The sequence below is a fragment of the Cydia splendana genome, chromosome 5, assembly GCF_910591565.1.
Source record: "Cydia splendana chromosome 5, ilCydSple1.2, whole genome shotgun sequence".
In the NCBI taxonomy this organism is placed as follows: domain Eukaryota; kingdom Metazoa; phylum Arthropoda; class Insecta; order Lepidoptera; family Tortricidae; genus Cydia; species Cydia splendana.
The window spans coordinates 15,648,054-15,668,247 of record NC_085964.1 but is presented as its reverse complement, the minus strand read 5'-3'; the positions used below and the strand labels follow the sequence as shown (position 1 = coordinate 15,668,247).

General features: G+C 36.2%; 1 protein-coding gene across 3 annotated transcripts; it reads right to left on the bottom strand.

Moving 5' to 3' along the window:
* Positions 1–1,019: 1,019 nt before the first annotated feature.
* Positions 1,020–17,908, bottom strand: LOC134790776 (golgin subfamily A member 1-like). Of its 3 annotated transcripts, XM_063761701.1 has the most exons (14): positions 17,796–17,908; positions 17,384–17,521; positions 16,871–16,921; positions 16,138–16,309; positions 15,640–15,797; positions 14,642–14,804; positions 13,935–14,086; positions 12,948–13,094; positions 12,426–12,503; positions 7,556–7,779; positions 7,057–7,213; positions 6,514–6,669; positions 5,596–5,708; positions 1,020–4,304 (listed from the first exon to the last, which is right to left on the bottom strand). In XM_063761701.1, the coding sequence occupies exons 2-14, from the start codon at positions 17,498–17,500 to the stop codon at positions 4,124–4,126; spliced, it is 1,869 nt and encodes a 622-aa protein (XP_063617771.1). In that variant the 5' UTR covers positions 17,501–17,521; positions 17,796–17,908; the 3' UTR covers positions 1,020–4,123. The 3 variants fall into 3 exon arrangements, with proteins under 3 accessions (XP_063617771.1, XP_063617772.1, XP_063617773.1); XM_063761702.1 differs by lacking the exon at positions 12,426–12,503; XM_063761703.1 differs by lacking the exons at positions 12,426–12,503; positions 12,948–13,094.
* Positions 17,909–20,194: the final 2,286 nt, after the last annotated feature.

The window sequence follows — 20,194 nt, the reverse complement described above, 5'->3', positions numbered from 1 at the left end:
TTTCTCAAATTATTTCAGTGACTAAGCAAACCTCTTAGGTAAAAAAAAATTAAACATTTTCTTTAATATTTTTAAAATGGTTTTTTTGGGCCTCAGATTTCAAACAATCGAGTATTCACAGAAAATTTAATATGCTTGCAAATGGTATCCACCAAGTATCAGAAAAATAGAACCGGGAATATAATGAAAACTCAACGATGGCCGGGCTCCATTTACGTGACGGTGCACAGTACCCATGCTGAACAAAATTCATGATTACTTAGTTATACAACATTATACAGCAATAAAACTTACATTTTTAGATAGCTCATAAAATGTTCCGTATATTTTGAAAACATTTATTGCGGTAATGTTATAATCTATTGAGTTAGAAGCATGTTTTACCAGTACTTAGGGGTCATCCATTAATTACGTCACACGAATTTCTAGGTTTTTTGACCCCTCCCCCCCCCCCTTGTCACATTTGGTCACATTTGGCAAACCCCTCCCCCCTAGTGTGACGTCACATTTTTTCTACGAAATCGCCAAATCGAATTAAGTAAGTACCTAAGTATTATTAATATTTTATCAAAATATTTTTGACGATATAAATATTAGTAATTTTATAACCCAAAACTGCTTAGGAAAGAAAATTAAAAGAATAATAACGATTATCGTTTTAAAAACTTGTTATTTAAATGTACAGCTAATAAAATAATTTAAAAAAAAAAATCGGTTACTGATGAAGTTAAAGTGACGTCACAAAGTTTGTGTCTCCCCCCTCCCCCATGTCACAATATGTCACATTTTCTTGACCCCCTCCCTCCCCCTAAACGTGTGACGTAATTAATGGATGACCCCTTATGTCCATGCACGGTAAAAATCATATATTTTCAATTATTTTGTAAATGACTACAGTTATGACTACGGTTATTAGAAACAAATTATAGTATGTTTAATATTCTTTCTAATGGTATTCATCACCAATTGATCAGTAAAATAGAACCCGAGAAATAATGAACAGTTGAGGTCGGTCGCCCGCCATTTACGTGATGGTGCGTAGTGACCCATGCTGAACAAAATTCATCATTACTTGGTTATATAATATCATACACCAATAAAACTTATGTTTCTGGAAAGCTAATGAAATTTCTCGTATATTTTGTAAGAACATTAATTGCGGTAAAGTTATAATTTATTGAGTTAGACGCATGTTTTGTCAATACTTATGCCATCCATGCACGGTAAAAAATTATATATTTTAAAATATTTTGTAAACGACTACAGTTATGACTACGGTTATTATGAAACAATAATAGCACGTTTAATACTCTTTCAAACGACACCTCACATGAACCGATCGGCCCCATAGGACTCGAGATGTGAACAAATATCAATGCTGGTCGGCCGACCACTTTCCCCCCCTTTTTTTCGACCCGTCCCCCCCTCCATAAACTAAAACCGGTCAATTCGTATTCTAGAGACCACGAGGAACACATCCATACCAGTTTTAGGTATTTAGAAGAGATGTCGACGAAAATCGTGAAGGAGAGGACTTTTGTTTAATTTTCCTATACACTAATATACAGGGTGGAAAGGCACGACGATCCTTTCCGGAAATGGGAGATAGTTTAGCCTAAGCTCTATATTTTCTCCATAGAAACTATGTTAATATGGGCAACCGTTTCTAAATTATGACCTTTTAAACATCCACGCAAAAAACTACTTTGTTCTAACCCTAACAGGTGACAGGGTCAATGAACTTACTTGTAAACAATCAGTATTCGACAGGAAATTATGCTAATTTGTTGCCATCTAACCATTTTTAGTTCTGCTTACAGCACGGTAAGAATCATTGCAGGATTTTCGCTTTCTTAGTGGTTCCACTTGTTCAATACTTGAATGAAATAGTTATGTTATTCCTTAATATTAATAATACTAACCACAACATTGTTTACAACGACAGTTCAAATGGTGACATTGACAACCACTCAAAAGTACGCAATCGTCTTATAAATATCTCTGGTTTCCTTGACTGATAAAAAGGTTTTAGTTTCTTAACACGAATTGGAAACTATTTAAAATAATAAAAAATTACATGTAGGTTGTGTTAGTTGCACCAAATGAACTTGCAAAAATGAAATACTAAGAATAAATCAAGAATAAATACTTCTTCAATACCAAACTAACAAACCTTCTTGCGTGGTAGGAAATAGACAAGACGTCTGATGTTTGAAATTAAATTTTCATTGAACTTTACTTATTGAATGTCATATTCTTCAAATAAAAATGTTAGATGCTCGTGGCTATTTAAATTTGTGGGGCTGTGTAAAAGATATGGTGTACCAAACCAAACGGAATGTGAAACTGCGGACGAAATGAGACAAAGGCTAATTGGTGCTTTCTGCGGAGGATAAATGACGAAGAGCATACACTATATCGCATGTGCATCGACATACTCGGGTACGGGCTGCGGCGGCGTTGTAATACACGGAGGTACATTTGAACACCGTATGTGAAAAGAAGATAGTATTAAATATTGGAAAAAAGTAATTATCTAAGAAAGTAATAAAATTGTTTGTAATATTTTTGCATGCATTTGATTTATTTGACATTTATGCGTCATTCATACATCATTGCGATACTGTCAACGATCGGAAAAAAGTGTAAAGTCCCGAGCTTTCCCGACGGAGATCCTTAATCTAGCCGTCATGTGCACATGCTATAGGGTTATCACCACAGTTAAAAAGTAGTATTTTTGCAATTTTTATTTTTTACTCAATTAACGATTCTTACCATTACCAATAGTCTCTGTATCACTTAAACGACCTAATACTTCCGGGAAGGATAGTCGTGCCTTTCCACCCTGTATATGGTTAATATTAGTTACCTTAAACAAATTAATACAAAAATAAATGATCAACAAGTAATTACATATTCATATCAAATGAAATTTAATTATTTATGGATTAATGTAAATATTTATTTGTTCACGAAAATAATTAACATGATTTCAATCAATGACTAGCTATTAAGGCGATTCTATTTCGTCATTCATAAAACTCCTAAAAATAAATTAGTCCTAAAAACAAAATTATTCGAGACAGCTAAACTCTTATTAAATGGTTAAATAATTTAAGAAAATAATGATTAAGTACATAACAATTCTACGGCTAGCGTATTGCTTATTGTATATAAATATAAAATAATACTATGAAATCAGTACCGAGCAGCTCAAATATACACCCGCCTTGTCTGTTTATTAAATTAGCAGCACGTTATTTTTCTTTCTATTTCTATAAACTAAGTATAATTCCAGTTCTAAGCTAATTACAAAATATACAATTATGTCGAAGATATTTGTGATGCGGATCATAATACACGTGCACACACGTGTACACTATGCACTCTCAATAAACACAAGCGTGTCTATAATTTGTGTTCGTCGTAACACTAAGTCCAATTTTTGACTATCATATCAATACATATTCGAAGGATAACAATATGGAATGTAATTCAGTATCACATACTGAAGCAGCATATTACATGTAGGAAATATGCAAAACATCATGAATTATCAAAACATTCATGCGACACATTCTTATTGCTTGATCAGTAATTGTTTTAGTTCTTCCAAATATATTATGTTCATTTATCCGCTTAAATTTGCAATTTAATTCTATTGCCCGAACGAAATTAGTGTACATTTCACATCTAGACTTGCATTCTTAATCATAAATAGGTGCCAAAGCATAAAAATCCGCATCATTTCCTAGCTAGTTTTAACCAGTGACGCCGCAGCGTCAACGTTAGAGGAAGCTAGTTCAAATTTTACTGCAAGGTTTGGAGGGTAAGTTATTAACTATTTTCGTATAAGCAAACCCTTCCCATGATTTCCTTCCTATGATTCCCTTTCACGGAGGCACATTTTACCGTCCTAACAACTTTCGTCCGTATGCAGTGCACACATCGAACGTCGGGTAAACCCTCTGACGGGCTATATTGGTGTCGGGCGACGGGAATCTTACGCAGGCACGTTTTACCGTTCTAAGAACTTTCCTATAATCCGCCCCTCTACTACTCAATACATATGCAGTGCACACGTCGAACATCGTATAGAGTGAGTGTGTCGGTGTCGGGCCTATCAGGTGTTGAGGCTGGGCAGCCAGGCGGCGAGGCCGGAGCGCGGGTGGGCGGGCAGCGCGGCGCGCAGGGCGGCCTCCTCGTGCGCGGAGAGGCGCAGCAGCACGGCCAGCGCGCGCGTCAGCTGCCGCGCCTCCAGCTCGCGCGCCGTCAGGAACCGCAGCACCACGTGCTTCAGGTACCTGGACATATTACACGGTGAGTACGGGACGAGGGTACAGGTTGTTTCACGAAAGCTGGCACGAATGGAATGAACGAAACTTTCAAAGTATGAGGGTGGTATTCCACCTGTCCAATTTCTTTGTCTTTGACATTTTGCTTAATGAGAGAGTGAGACGCACTGACATTGGACAAATGGATGCCTGAGTGGCACATGTATCGGAATACAGGCAGAGCCGCCATTTTATTGGTTAATGTCATCATCATCATCATCATTCAGCCTATATACGTCCCACTGCTGGGCACAGGCCTCCTCTCACTCGCAAGAGGGCTTGGGCTATAGTCCCCACGCTGGCCCAATGCGGATTGGGGACTTCACATATACCTTTGAATTTCTTCGCGGATGTATGCAGGTTTCCTCACGATGTTTTCCTTCACCGAAAAGCAAGTGGTAAATATCAAATGATATTTCGTACATAAGTTCCGAAAAACTCATTGGTACGAGCCAGGATTTGAAACCGCGACCTCCGGATTGAAAGTCGGACGTCATATCCACTCGGCCACCACCGCTTTTTAATGTCATACACACAGATATTTTCATTCACTCATTCGTTCCATTCGTGCCAGCTCTTAAGAATTAACCTGTAAGTACGTGACGCTATTATTTCAATTGAGTATTCCACGATACGATATTGTAGATTCTGATGAAGGTAAGAAGGCCGATATTTGGTAGTATAACATTTGAATAATCTTTTTTTTTTATTGGTTAAGATAGCTATTGCGATATATATACACGCGTCACTTTGGCGAAAAAAAGTTGATTTTTAAAATATACAGAGGATATACGAAAGCTTGGTAAAAATATTGACTTTTAAGTACATGGCTCAAAGCAGGGGTCGGAAACCGGTATTTGCTCCATACAAAAATACCGGTATTATTAAGTTCTTTTTCGTTCTTTGGTTTATTATTTCATTTTTAATTGGACAATCTTATAACACAAAGACGTTACCTAAATACATGATTCAGTCCTACGTAAAATGCATAAAGTAATTCAAAATAAGAATTAGAATAGAATAAGAATAGAATAAGAATAAATGTTGGCCTATTTCAGGGTTTTTTAAAAATACCGGTTCCGAGCCCTGGCTCAAAGTGCTGTTGATTACTCAAATGCTTCGATGCCATCGTTATCCTGCTTACGATTATTTTTAGAGAAATCAGTGAGTTCTAGATACGACATTTATTTCTGCTTGCAAGTATATTATCCATAAGTTATTCAATTGATTAGTAAATGTGTCTGAAGGCTTAAAAACTTACCGTCTGCTAATGTCTTGTTCTTCCGCTGCGAGTAGATCAGGTTTACTACTTTGAAGTTCTCGCTGTAGTGTTTTCTTCATATCAGATATCCGATTGTCTAAAGTCTTAATTTTCTGTCAATAAAATAATATAACATTAAACCAACTTATAGAAAAATAGGTCATCTTAAATTAAAATGAGATGCAATACAAGATTTAGCGTGTTTTAATCAATAAGTTATAAAAGGTTTATAAAGGTAAAATATGTCGTCGGGTGACAAGCAAAACTCACTAAGTAATATCAAAAAATGTAAGTAACAATGCTTAAATACTTTATTACACTTGTAACACGGTTTATTGTCCAATAATTTCAATGGTGTTATAGTTACTTACTTTTGCTTGTCATCCGACGATGTGTTAATTAATATTCGACGATATGGGAAGTCCGACGTTAATAGGATCATTATTATTTAATTTCGCATCGAGGTTTTTTCCACACCTTAATATCATTGACAGAATCACGATTTTTAGGGTTCCGTAGCTCAAAAGGAAAAAACGGAACCCTTTATAGGATCACTCGTGCGTCTTGTCTGTCTGTCCGTCTGTCACAGCCTATTTTCTCGGAAACTACTGGACCAATTAAGTTGAAATATGGTACACATATGTAAATTAGTGACCCAAAGATGGGCATGTTTTTTTTACAATTTTAAAATACATAGTTTCGAAGGTATTGAAGAAAATTGCCAATAAATAACCATCCCCCCCCCCCTTTATCTCCGGAACTACTGGGTCTAAAATAGCCTATAGATGACAGGAAAACCTATTAGAAATGTACAGTCAAGCGTGAGTCGGACTTATGTACGGAACCCTAGAAACGCGAGTCCGACTCGCACTAGGCCGGTTTTTTTTAATGGAATGAGGTAGTAAAATGCTATCATACCTTATTTTTATCACAGATTTCAGTTTCTAAGTCTTGTATAGTCTTTTTGAGTGAGTTTTCACTTTCCGCCATATCGTCGATCTTCCTGTTTAGCTGCTCGATCTCTGCCTTCCGCGATTCGTCGTTTTCCTTTATTAACATACATGCTGCTTGATTCTGGAAACAATGTACCTAACTAAAATTACATATTTTTAACTAGGTGTACCCAAAAAGTGTTGCACTTGTATTGTATTCTTGATGATCTTTTTCAAACGAACTGGTTATCTATTCGACACTCATAAAATCTCTACTGATCCTCAACTGTCTGCGAATTTACGAATTTAAGTAAGGTAGGTAATATACCTTTATATGGGAATACGGCGTTTACCTCAACCAATTATACCTATTAATATTTATTTTTTAACCCCCCAGGAATAAGAGGGCTGATTGCGGGTTGGCTTTTTTAAAAATCTAAAGCGTTGTCTGTTAAGATGGTTCTTAGATAGGTTTTTATATGACTGTTGTGATTATTTCTGGGTTTTTAATGTCATCTACGTCCCTTACCTCTTTGTGCTGAGCTATGAGCGTCTCCAGTTCAACTATCTTGGCCTTAAGTTCGGCTATCTCGGCCTCCTGGTACCGGACGTCGCACTGGCTCATCTCGATCGTTTGCGACATGTGCGCGTTGCGTAGTAACGCCTCGTCTTTTTCGCGTTTTTCTCTGAAAATTATAATAATAGGTTATATTAGTTAGAAGAACACATGTGTTGGAAGTTCAGACGCTCAAACTGTACCTACTCGAACTATCATAGAAAAAACAAGTATACATACTTAGATTACTAAGTAAATTTCTCTTCGATGAGTTGAAGTTTGTATCAACTGAAAGTCAAAACAAAAGGACATTGTTCAGGGACTATCTTGAAATATTTTTTCTCCGACTGGTAATAATGACATTATTTAAGACTGAATGCACTAGGCACATCTGAACAAATAGTTACATATTTGCATAAGAAAAACAAGCGCCATTCCAAACATTAATCATGTCGCATGTACGAGTACTTACTTGTCATACTTCCTCTGCATATCCACATAATCGTGCTGCATATCCGTCACCACCGAATTAAGATGATTGACTTCGACTTTCGTCTCGTCATAAAGCCGGTTCGACTTGTCGATCTTCTCTCGGAGGATCTTCACGAGCGTCCGTTCGTTCTCGAGCGCTTCCGACAGTTCTCGGTTTTTCTCGGTCAGTTCTTCAATACGACTCTCGAGTTCCATTGTTTTTTCCTGAAATTAGCGGTTTTATCATTAATGATAATGCACTTTCGACAAGACGACTCGAGTGGCCTACCTATACACGGTGGCTAAAAAATAACTGCATTCCTGTTGCCAGGGAGGTTTTGGGATTATACTGAGCAACTTTTACTATGGGACCAACCCTGAAATCGCAATAAAAAAAAATAACCCTCCCATAGAGAATGGACCAGCCAAAATTTATGAAACAGCCATATTTTTTTTCGCGATTGGTCCCATAGTAAAAGTTGCTCAGTATAATCCCAAAACCTCCCTGGCAACGGGAATGCAGTTATTTTGAGCCACCCTGTATACTTACTGCTATTTATTAAAACGAGTTTTATTAAGTTGCTGTAATATATATATAAATATCGCTATAAAAAAGTAGGCATAACAGATCTTAAGCCCGTGCTAGAATTTTAAATCTAGCGCCAGGGCCGTGGTGACCACAAGAGTTATGGCAACTAACTATCTTAAAATCAGTCATTTTAATTACAGTGGTATTTTACAAATTTTCCACAAAAAGCCTCGACACTTACATTTAAGCATATGTCTACCACCGAATCACCAATGCTAAAAACATTGTTTAAAAAAAAACTAAATAAACTCATTCTTATAACCCAATATGTCCATAACCAAGAAGCCATTTTTGTGGAAAATAACGGTACCGAATTTCATATAAACAAGTTATGTTTACCTCGATATTTCGTTTATTAATTTTATTATGCAACAATAGATAATGGATGTAAAAGTGTAGAATAACTAGGTAGAAGAAAACAACCAATGATAAGTATATAAAAAAGAACCGATTTCAAATCGTTATACAAATATTTTAAAGCACTTCGAAAACCATATAATATTACAAAACAACACACACGTATAAGCGGTAGTGCAATCACGCGGAGAGTGGCGACAACATTCACCGCGCTGGCCGGCGGCTCACGTAATACCCATGCAACACACTACATACCAATACCACACGTTCTTCTTATACAACACAATGTTATAAGAGCACAATAGTATTCTATTAGGGCACTGCTATAATGTTTATACGCGCGTACGTTTTGATAACATTGATAAAATGTTCTGGCTAATCTCCTATCTAAATCACCTGATGATCTCAGTGTACTCTTAATTTTACCGTCAAATTAATCTTCGTAACACTTGTGCTAATTAGAATTACTTATCTAAAATATAATACATATTTGTTTTATTTTATTTCATGTAGGTAACGAATGTTTGTAAAGTAGGTATTCGGGTAAATTCGCATGTCGGATAGTTCCGAAAATTTGATGAAAATCAACCTAAATTCCATTATAATAAGAGTCCCTTTTCGGCATTATCCGACAGTTTTCGACATTCATAACTACCCGAATACACTTCGCTGGCCTAATATTACAGGGTTCTATGTTTCACTTTTATCGAACTGAAATCTGAACATTGTCATAGTGATATTAAGTCGAATTTCAACTATCTTGAAAATGTAACATAGAACCCTGTAATATTGGGCCAGCGACTTACTTACTTTTATGAATTTTTCTCGTATACGTTTCGAAACAACATATTGTACCTCTAATCTACAGGTACTAAAATTACTTGTACTCTTGTATGTATATATATTTACTAAAATCGAATAGCTTAAATTACCTATCATAAATTAAAGGCGGGATGTTAGTCAGCCAAACATGCAATTAGTAGGTACCAAAACCACAAAACAGCCCATAGCCACATGCAGGTGAAATTAAAAAGATGCTTTATTCAATAAAATAATTTATTAAGTAAAAAAATCAGTGCTCAAAGTCCTTTTAAAATAAATTAAACATGAACTAAAAGTATCATAAAATATACATAAAAATTAACATTATGTAAAATTAAACTCACTCTGAAGGTGAATAAGTATCTCGCGTCACAGTGTATATAGGATATGTATATATTGTAGTAAGATTGGCGCACAAAGGAGTGGCCGTTGACACCTGTGTCATCGGAATGATGACGGCATGTCTACGTGCTGCTGATACATTATCGTTATCACGTGATAGTGTGCATATAGGAACTTATCTCTGTAGTACGCTAGCGTGTAAAAATAACAGCATCTTTAATTTTACAACAACACTCAAACTCGCTAACTAAAACGCCACGAAAATATGGTTTATATGGTTACCTATAGCTAAATATGGTTATCAATAAGTACTGAATATTAAAATATCTCTCGCAGCAACATAAAATATATGCGCTTGCAACTTATAATTCATGTTTAGTGTCAGTTTTCATTTTCGGTTGAAGTTTGTTTTACGACTTTTTTGAAGCATGCCAGGTTAATACGTAAAGGTTTATTTTAGGATAATACATTATAATGTCTTAAATATTGGGACGGACGTATTTAGTCGATATATAGGTACAAATGCCTAATAAAATAATTATATTTATGATAACATTAAGATGTTTTACATGCAGGCAAAACATAAAGTCTGCAACGATTTTGATAGCACACGCAATGCAAGTGTTATCTTAAATGTCAAACTTCTATGAAATTATACAAAATAACACTTGCACTGTAGGTACTATCAAAATCGTTGCAGACTTATCTTGGTCTAACTCTACCTTATTATAAAAATATATTGCACATGTTGATAGTTGCCATCAAAACACAGATAAAGTTTATATTGGAATAATTATTTTATTAACTAACTTGTGTGCAATAAAATTCAATTTGGAAACATCTAAAGTCATAAGCATAAAATATACCAGTCTAAGTTTTATTTACTATTTACTCAGCTACTAGGGCCATGGCTATTTACATAGGTAAAGTATAATTTATAACAGATTTGTTATGCTGTAACTTGATAAAAAATAAGTAAAAGGAAATTATCCATAAAATAATCACTGCTAATATTCGGTTTATGCTAATCGAATCGAGAAATTAAATTACATTTTGCATATTTATTTCATGCAGGCAAATTACATAACGTATGCGTAGGCATAACGTATTACAGTCAAATGTTCATTGAAGGTATGATATTTGTTATTGGAGGATTGATTGTATGTATATTTGTATTATATACAGGAATATATTTACGATTAGGCATACAACGCTGTTATACATTAAATACAGGCCACTAGAGAGTTATTCTTTCTAACTAATCATCAACAACAGTCTAAGTACAACTAGTAAGAATAAATTCTAAATAAATATTTTCATTCTTAAATCCTTGTATATTTCTAGACAACAACGTTACAACAATCAGGAACTACTGTTTAAAAGCGCAATTTAATATTTCTACAAACATGTAGATACCTAAAGGTAGGTATATAAAGTTAATAAAATAAGTGATCAGTGAAATATGAATAGTGAATATTGCCGAGCAGTGTCCGCGATTTGGATAATAGCCTCAAGCAATCCCTTTATCATTATTTAAACTCAATTAATTCCCAATTTCCCGTGCTATTAACCAATGTCAAAAATCTAAGAAAATAACAAAATGCAAATTGAAAGAACCCGATTAGGTACAGGAAGGGTTTTAGATGTTGTTCAAAGGCCCAGGGTCCAACTTCCAAAAAACGATAAAAAAAATACCGAAGTCTGAGATTAAGTGGTAAAACTGTGCCATATTAGTCAAAAAAGTTTTTCACCCATTTAGTGGCCCCATTATTTTAATTAAATTCCAATTCCATTAAAACCTGCTCAAGCACGCACGCGAGAATGGAAAAATGTACAAACTCTAGATACTTCCCATATTTGTTATATTTCTTGAAACAAAAAATACTGATTTAATAATTGGTCATAGTAAAAAAATATGATTATATGATTCATATGTAAATCAAACAAAATGAAAAATACCAGACACGGGGCCTAAATTGGACGTGCTAAAAACTCTACGACGGCACTAACTATGACTTGCATATTAATTTATGTAATCGATGAAATCATATTGCTGGTAATGTGCACGTCTAATATAGGCAAAGGACACTTGTCTTGTAGGCGTGATCACATTATTAAAATAAATACACCGATTAAAGCGTTTCTGAAGGCATAGCAAATTAGCTCAATCTCATGATATTTTACAAGTTATAATATTTTATCTTATGATATTTTACAAGTTTTGACAAATGTAAGTTTACTGGGATGGACAAGCTTGCTAAATAATCACTTGTAAAATTCATGTGATAGAACCCTAGTTACATTTTTTATCTAAAATGCACAAAACGCACGCATTTACCCTATGTTATAATTTATAATGTAAGACATTGAATAGCTAGTTGTGCTGGCGCTTCCTATACTCGTATCCAGAATAGAAAGAGTAAACTAAAGGGTCCCACAGATTACCAGTTCGCCGGACGATATCAGCCTGTCAGTTGTTCTGAGCTGCCAAATTTTGCTTTTAACTGACAGGCCGATCTCGTCCGGCGGACTGGTAATCTGTGGGCCCCTTAACAGTTACGGGTGTGTATTTCACGATATTACCGCATTATCTGTTTTATAATTTACCTGCCTTTTTTATACACAAGGCTAAATTAAAAAATAAAACATCAAATGAATGTCAGAATACTCTTCTAACTGGTTATCAGTATAGACCTAACATAATTCTACCAGCGTCACACTACCACAGTACACTCTAAATGCTGTAGAGGCTGGGACTCACGCCCTCGTGGTTGGCGGCGCTCCGCAGCCCCTTCACCTCCATCGCCAGCGAGTGCACCTCGCCGTTCAGCCGCGCCACCTGGCCAATCGAGCGAATCAGCAACGACCCCAACAATGTTGGGCTCTAATAACCTATCTAACCTGTTCTATGTCTTCGAAAACAATCTAGATTTATTTAAAATGGCAAACCATTGCGCATGTCATTTTAAAATTTGTCTGGTATACGAATGAAATTTAATTACCGTTAAATATTAAGCTGGTTTATTATAACAAATTAAGACAATTCAGACACCCCACGTCAAGGCTTAGGGCATTGCGATTTCGTAATTTGAAATTTAGTAATAGCATATGACGCACTAGCACATGCAAGAAAACAAGCGAAGGAATATAGACATTGCGTAATAAAATCATTAGGTTAAGGTTAATTAATGATGTTTGTTCAACTTTAATAATTAGGGCACATTACTTAGAAACAAGTTTGGATAAAATAGATAGATTACTTTAAATATGGGTATAAACTTACCTTCGCTTCGCTATTGATAAGATTCTGCTTGGCCTTCTCCAATTCGGCCGCCATATTGAGAAGTTTGTCGTGCATCTCTTGATTCTCGTTTTCAACTCTTCTCCGTTCCGCGCCTTCTTCGCCGGCTTGGCGCGACAGTCGCGCCACCTAGCGGTACAACCTCATATGACAATACATGCAACAAATGCCTAGCCAATAACTGCCTGGCGAATATATGACGACGCAGAACGAATGGATTATTTACAGACAGTAAAAATAAAACCTTAATAGCACTTTCGTATGTTGACATACACGGTATAAAACTGATTTGTGGAAATAGTCCAATAATGTCACATTTACCAACTGTAATCACTATATTAAATTGTTATCAGTTAGTGTTTAGAAATTACTTTTTATCAACTGCAGTAAAACACCTCGCACCAAAACATTACTTCATGCAAATAAATCCATGCAAACCAACAGAAAACAACAAAATATACATAATTAAAATGCAAATCAGTTTATTTACACTGACATCGGATGCATTATGTTAATACTAGACAGAGTATATTACAGAGATGTGTAAACAGGTTAAGAAATGCTTTTTATAGATATTTTATATTTAAAACTGCATAATACGATATTCAAAATTAAACATGACGTCTGCGGGCGTTTTTTTAACTAAAATTACCGCTTCATAGTACAGATGCTTGCCTTCTCAGTCTCACTTATATTATAACAAAATAATGCCTCACGATTCTTTTACTATTCTCTGTTCACTGTATCTAATTCTGAATATCCTTCTCGGCTCGTACGTGAAGTAGGGTCAAGGCGGAAATAGTGGCTCAGTCGCCCAAATATCGCCTCTCTCGTACGAAATTAGGTTGAGTGAGCCACTGTACCCGGCCTTTTTCTACCGAGCCACTGTATCGTCCTTGACCCTAAGTACTTAATTTGGGTTTTACGCTAGGCTAATAATAAATATTAAAAGTATAATAAAGTGTGAACCTGCGTTTCGAGCGAGGCGATCTGGCCGCTCCAGGAGGTCTTGACATCCGCCAGTGCCATCTTGGCCTCCTGCAGCTGTCGCGCCAGCACGGCTCGCTCGCGACTCACGCGGTCGTACTCCTCGCACCCGGTCGGGGTTACTTCGCGTTTGTCTGAAATATTTACTATTTTTAGGCAAAAGCAGTCACATTACAAGTCTGGATTATTATGGTGGGAATTCGTATTAACAATCAGTATATCTTTTTAACCTAGTTTAGGACCAATCAATCTGCAAAATCTTTGAATTAAGACCTAAAAAGTTTAACTGTCAGCAGCATCAATGTTGGACGCTGCGGTGCGGTTACCTTCGGCCATTGAAATTTGATGGAAACATTGGGCAGCACGATTGCCTCTTTTTTTTTTAAATAAATTGCTTTCTCTCGCTTCGCCCGCGACCTGCTCGTGTCAGTATCATGGTGAGTAGTAAAGTTGACGAAATACAAAGTGAGCCGATCTTGTTCAAACTTGTTCGAGAGATCGGCTCACTTTATATTTCGTCAACCTTACCGTAGTCGAGTATGTGATGATGCTCAGAGCCGGGTGGCGCAACGGCTCGCACGACAGCCAAGGCAGCTCAATGACGAGGTAGCGCGCGTTTCCGCTTCGCATAATCTCGCTGCGCTAGCTAACAGCAAGTGTATAAGCCTATTAATAGGGTGGTGCAGTACCGTCGTCGTGCATGTGGTGGTGTTGGGAGGCGGGCGGCGCGGCGGCGCGCACGACGGCGAGCTCGTCGGCCAGGTCGCGCACGCGCGCCTCCGCCTCCTCGAGCCGCGCCGCCTCTGCGCTGCGCGAGCGCGCCCATTCTCGCCGCAAGACCTCCATTTCCTCCTGAACACAAAACTTTCATTACTTATATGTACGTATATTACAGGTTCGATTGCACCGAAGCGTCTGTCACCGTTAAAATGTTAGCAAAATTTTATAGTATGTAGTTTCATAATTTTCTGCTGAGTAACTTTGACCATCCGTCAATAATTGTGATCGGTGCAACTAACCCATAGTCTTGACTTGTGTCTACTCTCATGTTGTGTATAATCCTGCAAAAAACTAATTTCACTTTAGCCTGACTTTTAGAGAATACTTTAAGACTAGGGTGGCCCAAAAAACATTTTTTTTTATTTTCCTACGGGGCACCCCCTTATTTTGTTACACTTATTATGCTGATAAAATACACCAAGTTTCGTAATTTTGTCACACTATTTGCACATGTGATTTATAAGTTTTTAAGTAGAAAAACATTTTTATTTCTATTTTTTATAATTTTTCAAAAGTAAGATTTTTTGAATTTCACCTAAAAAATCATAAAAAATAGAAATAAAAATATTTTTTTACTTAATAACTTTTAAATCACACTTTCAAATAATGTGAAAACCACTACTTACATAAAAATCTAAAAAATAATAACTTGATTTTTTTGGATTTGAGCACCCCCTTGTAGTTGAGATAAGATTACAAAACTTGGCGTATTTTGTCAACATAACAAGTGTAACAATATGAGGGGGTGCCGCTTCTTCTAACTAGAGTTTGAATTTTTCCCATACAAACGTGAACCACCCTATTTAAGACGTTAGAATAGTGCCGCCAGGCGCGCCTGGCACTCCACCAGTTGCTTCGGCCTGCACCACCCGCGCCGCCGACTGCGCTGTCAGTGTAGCTAACTCACAGTAAGCGTGTCGAGGCGCTCCTGAGCGCGCTCGGCCGCCGCCAGGCGTGCCCGGTACTCCGCCAGTTGCTTCTGAGCAGCATCGCGCTCTGCCGCTGCTTTCGCTGCTTCCGCCTGCGCCGCCCGCGCCACCGACTGGGCTGCCAATGCTTCTTCCCCTGTAAACATATTGTTATGTTTGTTATGAGGCATGTAGTACCTACAAATTAAAACTAGTAAACTTTATGCCTGCACCATCTGCCTCAAAATACAGTCAGTCAGAGCAAGTGCACCCATAGATAACCTGTACTTTAGATACAACCGTAAATAAAAAGTTATAGGCTTTTCTACCTTGGTCCTTGACTAGTCGTAACCTCTTATTTCCAACTGCCTTTCTCACGGAGCTTACAACTTTACTTGATCATAATAGAAAATTTATCCTAAATTTTTCTGGGGCTGATTATTATATGAGGTTTTGACAGTTTTTGTTTACCCTGGATAAAATTCGTATCTCAATACCTTGAACAGACGCCAAAGATAGTCTCAACTCTTCTATTTTCTGTTCCCAATATGAATCTCTCTCTTTCAGCTTTGCCTCCAGTTGTGATGAGTACTGCTGTTGCAGAGCCGCTTGGTCCACTCTCCCGCCTGTGCGGTCTGATAGGTAGGACTCCAATTGTGGGGATATAGACTAAAAAACAAGCCCTTCTTTTAAACAAGAATATATTTTAAGAGTAACTTTCTATTATTGAATACAATTCGAAAAAGATAGTTATTGAAAGTAAATTGAATAAATTTCAATTTATTTTTGTACAATTTGAAGACCTTAAAAAGTCCATTATTAAAAAATATTTTCTGTGACGTAAAATAGTAGTACATTTTATATGAGACGTTTCAGAAACAATAGAATTAATAAAAATTTCAATTTAATTTAAGAACTTATAGTTTTATATATATATATACATCTCTTTAATTAACCATTAGGGGCTGTCCATAAATTACGTCATCGATTTTTGACGATTTTTGACCCCCACCCCCCTAAAATCATCCAAAAATCATGCTTCGAATGACCCCGTTTCCTCCTTCGTCATGCTACCATCATCCGATGTCCAGACCCCCGCCCCCCTAATTTGAAATGACGTAATTTATGAATAGCCCCTTAGTATCAGAACCTATTAGTTGAACCAAATGATTCAGTGCTACAAAATTATTTGGCATAAAATAGTAATCAATACCACAAGAATAAACTTACATCTGATGTTGTGTCTCCCTGTCCCCCAGAGCTGGAGGGGCTGGCGGTAGACTGTTAAGTATTGTGTATTAGTAACAGATGTGAAAGGCAAAATTAAAGCATATTCTAGTAGCATGGGTGCTTACTAGAAGATTCATACTAATAGTAATCATTTTTCAAATGGCTATATCACACTGGCGTTTTTATTAAAACAAAAACTAAGCTAATATTTAAGATTTGAAATTAGTGTTGTGAATAACACTCATTTTGGGGCTTAAAGACTCGAACCCTTAAGACTCTCGAGGCTTAATGCCTCAAAGGTGGCAAAGCGATTTCTTACATCCATACACGTAAAATAAATAAATACAATTCCCAAATATAGTTGAGTCTTCAAGACTTAGGAGTCTTGAGGGCTCGAGTCTTTAAGCCTAAAAATAAGCGTTATTACAACACTGTTTGAAATGCCTGTGGGGCTTATATTTAACAAACACTCTTAAAGCTGAACAGGTCAAGGTAAATAATGAAAACACTCACTGAGTCATCTCTCAATGTAATGCGGCCCAAAAAGGCACCAGTGCGCCAACTGCTAGTCAATTTACTAATGTCACTGCCTGTCTCCTCTTTTATTTTGCTTTTCAAACTGGCGAACATTCTGCCTAATTATAGGCGAGGCTGCAAATAATATACAGTTGACAAAAATCAATGTTAAAATGTTACATGTTAGTCTTAAATGTTGTTTCTAGAAAAATATCAGGAGCAGTAGTTACGCAGTAGTAGCCTTACCTCACCTTTTCACAAAATATATTCATACTGATAAAAGAATTCACCCTAGTTTGCAAATTACTCTGATAACATCCAATTAAAGACCCATTTAGTTCACTAGGTATTAACCATAACAATTAAGAGACGTAATGTAACCAGTACTTTAAATTGAAGAACTACTTACCATATCATGACATCTATAAAAGCAATTGTATCAAAATGCAACACTAAACATGGATATTGTAACTAAATAATAAATACAACAATCAATTCTTTCGCGAACTGACAAGAAAAAGGCATAGACCTATATAATAGGGACAAGACATATTGTTCTATACGTACAATTGCTTATAGAAATAGCACCCATTTTGACGGCACACACATAAATATATATCTATCTCGTTTTTACTCAGCACTGTAACCCATAGCAAAAAAAGGTGACAGTATTTCAGTACGGACATAAAGTGTTCCATGAAAATACGTAAATACCTAATGCGGCCGAAAATCCGCCATGTTTAGTCACGCAAATGTCATTGTCTGTCAGTTCAGCAGGTACTTGTCCTGTCAAAAAGTCGTGGTGAAAACAAAAATTATTAATTATCTTTCAATATTTTGCTTGTGATTGAAAATAATTGAAGCCAAATGTAAATAATTACGTCGCGAATATGCCAGTGTGTAGTGTATTAGGGTGCGGCATAAGAAAACCACCAAATCAGCCATCTTTAACCATACACAGGTACGCTATAATTTACATGAAAAATATTGGTTATTGTTAATGTTCCTGGGAAATTTAAGGATGTTTCACATTATAAATAGCAAGGTTCTTCTGTGCAGTTATAGATCATGAAGTGATTGGATTTATTTAACTATATTTTTACGCTTAAATAATGTAAACATTTCAGCTAGGGTTGTACTTTATTTATCGACTTTGATATCGATATATTATGATTGCCTATTTATATTTTCTTATTTTATCATGCTACCCCGCTTCAAACCAACTAAATTATCTTAATTTAATAATTAAATCATTTTTATAGCTTACCAAGAAATGAACATAAAAAGAAAGAGCTGGAGATGGAGACCCTGACCGACTCTCGGGAGCACTCGGGTCCGTGGGGTCGTTACTCCACAAGCTGCCCTGCGGGCTTTTTTATATCATTATTATAGTTTTTTTATATAATTCGACATTAAGAGACCATATACATATAGTTGTAATTTATAAAATGGTTAATGTATTGTTATTATTTTGACGTATAAAAATGCCCTTGTGGCCTATTTGCTGAATAAATGTTGAAGAAGTTGAAGAGCGGAAGTCATTCCTTATTTTTGTAATAAAAAAATGTTCTGAAGGTGTTTTGTTTTTTTTCACCCGTCGCTTAATAAGCTTGAATTTTGTATCGCTCTCACTTATAGATACGGCGAACCAAGGTCGAGGTGCAGTGCGGTAGTGTGTTACAGACTTTAGGGTTAGCAACACAACAAAATTGATTGTAATGGAGAGGTAAAGTCCAAGAAAAACACGTACACTTATTCTGACATCCAAAACAGATGGCGCAGTACAGCGCCATGTGTTATGCGGTCACTAAGTTGTCAAACGTCAACTTTTGAAAATCAGTGTTACCGCAAAAATCGCAATATGTATTGAGTAGTACAGCGTCATCTCGTTTACCTGTCAAATTTGAAGCACGAAATTGTCCTAGACTCCACACATCTTACTAAATCAAAGTATCTTTTCACATAACAATATACTAATAAAGAATTTTTATTTATTTACTTACTTCCTATTAAAACATAAACTCCACAAATAATACATACTTAGTATTTTAAATAAAATGAGCCGAGAACGTTAAAAAGGTATCGATGTATCGATAAAACCTAGCAACAGTAAAAATCTTCTGGGCAGCACTAAAACCGCCATGTTTAGTTCTAAGATGACGTCACAGTGGCACGCATTATTCGTTGACGTTTCACTTCCATAGGTTTCATATTTCAGTGGAAAAAGGCATAGACCTATATAATAGGGACAAGACATATTGTTCTATACGTACAATTGCTTATAGAAATAGCACCCATTTTGACGGCACACACATAAATATATATCTATCTCGTTTTTACTCAGCACTGTAACCCATAGCAAAAAAAGGTGACAGTATTTCAGTACGGACATAAAGTGTTCCATGAAAATACGTAAATACCTAATGCGGCCGAAAATCCGCCATGTTTAGTCACGCAAATGTCATTGTCTGTCAGTTCAGCAGGTACTTGTCCTGTCAAAAAGTCGTGGTGAAAACAAAAATTATTAATTATCTTTCAATATTTTGCTTGTGATTGAAAATAATTGAAGCCAAATGTAAATAATTACGTCGCGAATATGCCAGTGTGTAGTGTATTAGGGTGCGGCATAAGAAAACCACCAAATCAGCCATCTTTAACCATACACAGGTACGCTATAATTTACATGAAAAATATTGGTTATTGTTAATGTTCCTGGGAAATTTAAGGATGTTTCACATTATAAATAGCAAGGTTCTTCTGTGCAGTTATAGATCATGAAGTGATTGGATTTATTTAACTATATTTTTA